At 36.8% G+C, this 6,000-nt stretch overlaps 1 protein-coding gene across 2 annotated transcripts; it reads left to right on the forward strand.

The window, feature by feature from the left end:
• Positions 1-2,477: 2,477 nt before the first annotated feature.
• Positions 2,478-5,404, forward strand: plvapa (plasmalemma vesicle associated protein a). 2 transcript variants are annotated; one of them, XM_056235431.1, is made up of 6 exons: positions 2,478-2,958; positions 3,316-3,388; positions 3,587-4,299; positions 4,464-4,653; positions 4,687-4,992; positions 5,112-5,404. In XM_056235431.1, exons 1-6 carry the CDS (start codon positions 2,572-2,574, stop codon positions 5,162-5,164), a joined length of 1,722 nt encoding a protein of 573 aa, XP_056091406.1. In that variant the 5' UTR covers positions 2,478-2,571; the 3' UTR covers positions 5,165-5,404. The 2 variants fall into 2 exon arrangements, with proteins under 2 accessions (XP_056091406.1, XP_056091405.1); XM_056235430.1 differs by having other exon boundaries at positions 2,479-2,958; positions 4,464-4,992.
• Positions 5,405-6,000: the final 596 nt, after the last annotated feature.

The following is a 6,000-nucleotide window of genomic DNA, read 5'->3' on the forward strand; positions in this document are numbered from 1 at the left end:
AATTTCTGCAGCAAGAGGTCAGAGGGTAGGAAATGCATCATTTTGTATAATAATAATGTCTAATGCAATTATCAAAAAATGCTGGTGAGCTTTACAAGGTCACAGGTTGAGCCAAAGATTTTGTTTCAGATGTATAAAAAGGAAAGTGCAATTTCTTTACGTTACGTTTTTTATTACTTTCAAACAATGAGAAAGCCATCCAGGCTGTACATCTTGTTGTTGATCCAGGAGACAGCTGTCTTTTGTTTTGAGATTTAGATCTTGGCGACCAGTTCATATAATTATTCAGGGGTCACAGTCAAGAGAAAAACATTTCATTTGCTGCCTTCACTCAACCTCTGCTTCCTTCTCAACTCTTTTTGGGAAATCATATTCTTAGCGAACAGAAACAAAACCCTGGTTGCTCAACGAAACCAGCAGCAAGCTGATTTGATCATGTATATCAACTGTTTTTTTTAGGATTTGGCCCTTTTTACTTCTTTTTTTTTGCAGCATGTAAAATGGTCCCCCCCCAACACACACACACACGGACACACACACACACGGACACACACACAAATATTGTTTTTATGTGAGCGTGTGTGTGTGTGTGTGTGAGAGAAAGAGAGAGTGCACAAAAGAAAAGGGGAGCACAGCTCTGAGTGCTTTCTTGTGCTATGTGCATTTCACAAACTGGGTGTTTATTTGACCTTTGACCCCAGGGTTCAGGAATGTGATTGATCTCTATTAGGATGTGGGGTAGAGTTGCAGCTGTTACTTACTGACTTTACTGATCCCTGAAAGCGTGTTGGAACATCAAGCAAGTTTAATAAAATGTTTCTTTTCTATTCTTTTGCTATAAAATAATATATTTATTTTATATTTTAAAATATTTTTTTAAATTTTATTTTAGGGAATATTTTATTTTAGTATTTTATTTTATTTTGCAATTAAATATTTTTTAAATTATAATTTAATTATTTTTAATTACATTTTTAATTACATTTTAGTTTACTTTAGTCTGTTAAATGACAAAATGCTATAGTGTTGTTCAGTGATATATGGAAATATCCCCCTCTAGTGGTGAGATTCAGATGCCACGTCCACAGGTCTCAAAGTTGATGTAAATCTATTGTATGTTAAAATACTTGTATTCAAGTTTACTAGCAGACTAGGGTAAAGTTTAAATGCTGACTAAGAAGAAGCCAAACAAGCCAACAATGCTGACTAAAAACATAACTCTGTTTTTTGATTATCCAAATAAAGTCTATACCTGGGGAGAACTAATGGCAGTCTCAATGGCAGTTTAGTTTAGGTAGCTAACCATCAAACCATGAATCACCAATAATTCCTGATGCTGTCCAAATATTGGGGTAAGGGTGTATCCCTAAATCACTGTGTAAAAAAAGATCAAACGACCTGAATCACACTTTTAAATTATGTTTAAATTGATTTCTGTTTTCTTTTTTGTTGTTATGTAAGTCTTGTCAGTGCAGTAACATAATACAAGCACAAATGTTTTAAGGTTAATGAGGTAATGTGTGCTTTGGCAAGCTTATGGGATTTGGAAACATTTGAAACAACAGCGTGTGAGGGAATCTTGTTAGATGATGATAATTTTAACGTCAGGCGTATTTTAGTAACAGATAAACAGGACGATTAATTCTTGATAATGTCAGCAGATGTGTATGCATCTGTGTTTATTGCTGATTTCCTTCATTTGTTCAGTAGTTTACCTAAGAAGTGTCCAGACAGTGCCTTCAGCATTTGTCACTCTGAGACACAGCTATGAATTACTCCTTCCTCTTGGAATCGGGGTGGCACATCAACAATTCCTGGCAGGAAAGCCACATGCTTTCATAATATTCTTATTATCTGGCTCTTTAGATATCTGAAAAAATCAGAAAAAATAACTACAATGTTTAGAAACATGGCTCAACAACTAGAATATAAAAGCACAAACTTATGGTGCAACTCCAAATTACATTATGTTTAAAACTAAAACTGGCCATTGACTGAAATGCTTTGGTCAAAGGTAATGTTTTAGTAAGGCACAATATACAAACCACATCCTCATACGTCAGGAAGAATCTTAGACAGCATGTAGGAATGTGGTGTATCAGAATATGAGTCCATCAGAATTCTTTAGAGCCTCTTTTACATAATAATTTGAGAATTATTTCTGTAATAAAAAAAATCGCATAATGTCGTAAACATGAACCTAGATCTAAAATCATCTCTGAAGGACTCTGTTTAAAACAGCACGTAGTCAAACCGTCAACCATGTGCTTTCTCGGGTGCCAGCATGCTGTCAAACAAAAGGATCTGTTTTGGCAGGACATACATATTAGAACAATGTAGAGTTTAGGTTCGGGCCAGCCCTTCAGCAGTGCGTGATGTTGTTCTAACCTCTGGAATCATGACCATAGGGTGGACCAGGGACGCGTCATGCAATGGGAGGTGCAGGAAAACAATATAAGCTGGCAGCGTTAATATATTTCACTTCTTATTTTGCCTTTGATGTTTTAGGAGAACACTTTTGCATAGTGAATGAACCTGGGGTTTCATTGATAAGGTCACATTTAAGCAGTGATGTACAACAGTGGTTATTCTCAGGCCAACTTTGGCTTGGCTGCCAAGAAGATGCACAAGTCGAAAGGCAAGAGCTGTGGTTACTACATGAAGATTGTCTTCTTTTTCTCCTCACTCATCCAGTCTTTGATCATTGCGAGTCTGGTGCTCTTTCTGGTGTACGGACAACCCGAGCATTCAATGGAGGAAAAAAGACTGCAAGAGTTGGACCAAAGTGTCAGCAAACTCACGATGGAAAACTTTGTTCTCCGTGGGAAGGAAAAGAACCTCACCAAAGTTCTGAACGTCACTCTCACTGCGAAGCTGAGCAATGACAAAGCTCTGTCTGAATTACGCAGACTGGCAAACATCTCATCTATGACAATAAAGAACATCCAAACAACTATGGTGAGATTTGGGGCAAAGTTAAAATGTATTCAACAAATTGATTGGTTGCAGATAGGTTTCATACAAAAGAGAATGCCCTATTGAGAAGGTAGATGCTAAAAAAAGGTGCATTTAATAATTGCATGATGGGTGGTGTTCTAATAATGTTTTCTTAACGTTTCCAATATAGGCTATGAAACAGTAATTCCTGAAATTTCTGTCAACTTTGTTTTAAGAATGTTTTTCCTTATGAACATTCTGGAAAACGTTAGCAGAATGTTAATGGTAAACTTTTATACTTACATGAGTTTTAGAGCATCAAAATGCATCATTTCAACCTCATTAACCAGTTTTTTTCTTTTTGTTTTGTTTTTACAGTCTCAATGTGTGATGGAAAGAAGAATGGCCGTACCTCGCTCATGCCCTCCTACGTTCTGTCCAGATCCAAATGGTGAGATTGTTGTTCAGAATTTACTTTACTTTTATTTTAAGGCAGATCGTACAAAAATTCAGATTTTTTTTGTTAATTTAACACATGCCTGTAACCCCATAAAACTAAATATGAATATGTGTGTTCGGTCAGTAAATGTAGAAATCGTGGGTTCAATAAACATATAGATCAACTTGTCTTGACAATTTGCTTTTCCAGACAACAACAGACGTTTGCAAAGTATGCTCCTGCAGTCAGAGGAAATGCTCAAGCTGATCAAAGCGAACTTTACTCAGATGATGGCCATTATGAAAACTGAGTTAGACAACTCCAACAAAGACAAGGATAAGTTTCACTTAGATGCAATTGAACTGAGGCGAGACAAGGCTTTCCTTGAGGGAGAACTCAACTTGTATCAAAAGAAGTGCAAAGAGGATTTTGTCGATTCTTTACGAGGAATCCCCAACGTCACCAAAGAATTCCTCAAAAGGATCGATGACTTCTTCTCAAAACACGTTTCTTTCCAGCTAACGTGCGACAAACAAAAAAATCAGCTTGAAGACATTAGGGAAAACTGTAGCAGTCTTTCAAGAGAAGTTGAGAACAAGCTCCAGTCATATCTGAACATAGTGGGGAACCAGTTCACCAAAATTAATGGAGAAAATGCCAAATATGAGACAGAGAACAAACGCCTGAAAGAGGACGCTGAGTGGTGCAATCAGAATCGCAGTGCCATGAGTCGCGAGAATCGCAAGAATCTTGAGCAATTTCAGCTCAAGAATGACCAAGACAGTGAAAAACTTCTGCTGGAGAACAGAAAGCTAAAAGAAGAGAGCAACCTGAAAGATCAGCTTCTTTCTGTGAAAGAAAAAGAAACTAAAATGCTCGCACACACCATTGAGACTCTCAATACCTCACTTGCCAGCTGTAAGGTGAGGTTATGGTCTTTCAACTTATAAACTAAGTTTTAAATAAATTATTGTATTTTTTTGTAATGTTATAAACAATTATGTTTGCAGTTGTAAATTATTATGTGTATATTTATAGTGAACTTTAATTGTATTTTTACAAAAACTTGAAATTCTCTCCTTTTCAGCCACTAATGCGACCTAACTCATTCATGCCAAATCCCTACGGTTTACCAAACATGCCAAATGCTGGTGGAACTGGTCTGAGTTCAACAGGACTGAGCAAACCAAACATGCCAGGGACAGGCTCCGCCGGCCCAGTATTTTCCAGTCTTAACGGTGCAGGATCAAATTCAAGATTGGGCAGCACAGGAACAGGTGCAACAGGATCATTAGCTCCAGCGGGGACAGGTGGGTCAGGTCTAAGTAGAACAGGTCTAGCTCAGACAGGGATAAGTAGTTTGGGTGGAGTAAGTCCAGGGTTGACAGGATTTGCCAGTGCTGGATCAAATCCTACTGCAACTGGCAATATTGGACAAAGTGGAACAGGGTCAACAGCATTCAGCAGTGCAGGATCAATTGGAGTAGGGATGGGAAAACCAGTGGTAGGAGGTGCAGGTTTTGGCTCAGTTGGGTCTAATCCACCTGGAAATGGAGCGACTCTTGGAGGAGCAAGAACAACAGCGGGTGGGAGTGACGGTCAAACATTAAGCCAAGGTAAAAACCAAGCAGAAGTGGTATGATTCTGCACTTTTTAAACTAATATTCTCTTTTATTTACTCATAGTGTTTTCGGCTTATTTTCAAAATGCATAACCTTTTGTGTTCAATTTACAGCCCAAATAAATCTCCATCTGAAGGAGCTGCATCGTTATTTACTCCCAAATTGAGGGAATGAACAAAGTCCTGGCAAAATCAGGATAAAGGAGTGTTTATATATAGACTGATTCAACTGTTTGAAAATAGAAAACCTATGTACTGACCCTGCAAGTCTGTAATGTCAATACTAATTATGAATATTAATATACATTTTATTTTGTGGGGTGAAGTTGATCATGTCTTTTGCGCATTTATGCTTGTATATATCGTATATAAATATATCTTGTATATAAAAAATGAGTCTATCACTATAGTTGTCTTTCATAGTAATGTTTTTGTTGTTGTTGTCTGCGTGGAATAAAAAAGTAAAGGAACAAAAAAAAATGTTTTATTCATGTTATTCTTTTTTATTTTTATTTTAGTCCGTTAAATAATTGCTCAAATAATTCATACAGAAATCAAGTTACACTAGTAAAAACGAATCTGCTTATAAAAAGGTAAAAAGGTTAATTACAGATCCTGATATAAGTACAAATGGCTAAAATGTTTTGCATTCTTTCAGCCACCAAACAAGCTGTAAACAAGACAAGAAGAACTATCAATGAAATTTTCAATAGGTCCACTTCACATTAAGCTTAAAATAGCTCTGGCTAACCATCAGGCTATTGTCATTGTTTTGCGTCAATGGGAAGCACTATTTAAAACAGAGCCGCTCTCCAACCAAAGCAAATCCGTTTAAGTGTCATACCGAGTCATCATTCAACTAACGTGCAGGAAAGCCGAACTCAGTAAAGTGATCGCATTAATGCATTCTGACGATAAATATGTTGTGAAATAATTAACCTTAAATTTGATTAATATTAAATATGCTGCCAGTGTGTATTGTGAATGAAGAAAGAAATGGATC

The sequence above is a fragment of the Rhinichthys klamathensis genome, unplaced genomic scaffold (assembly GCF_029890125.1).
Source record: "Rhinichthys klamathensis goyatoka isolate OS25496 unplaced genomic scaffold, OSU_Roscu_1.1 h1tg000422l_1, whole genome shotgun sequence".
In the NCBI taxonomy this organism is placed as follows: Eukaryota; Metazoa; Chordata; class Actinopteri; order Cypriniformes; family Leuciscidae; genus Rhinichthys; species Rhinichthys klamathensis.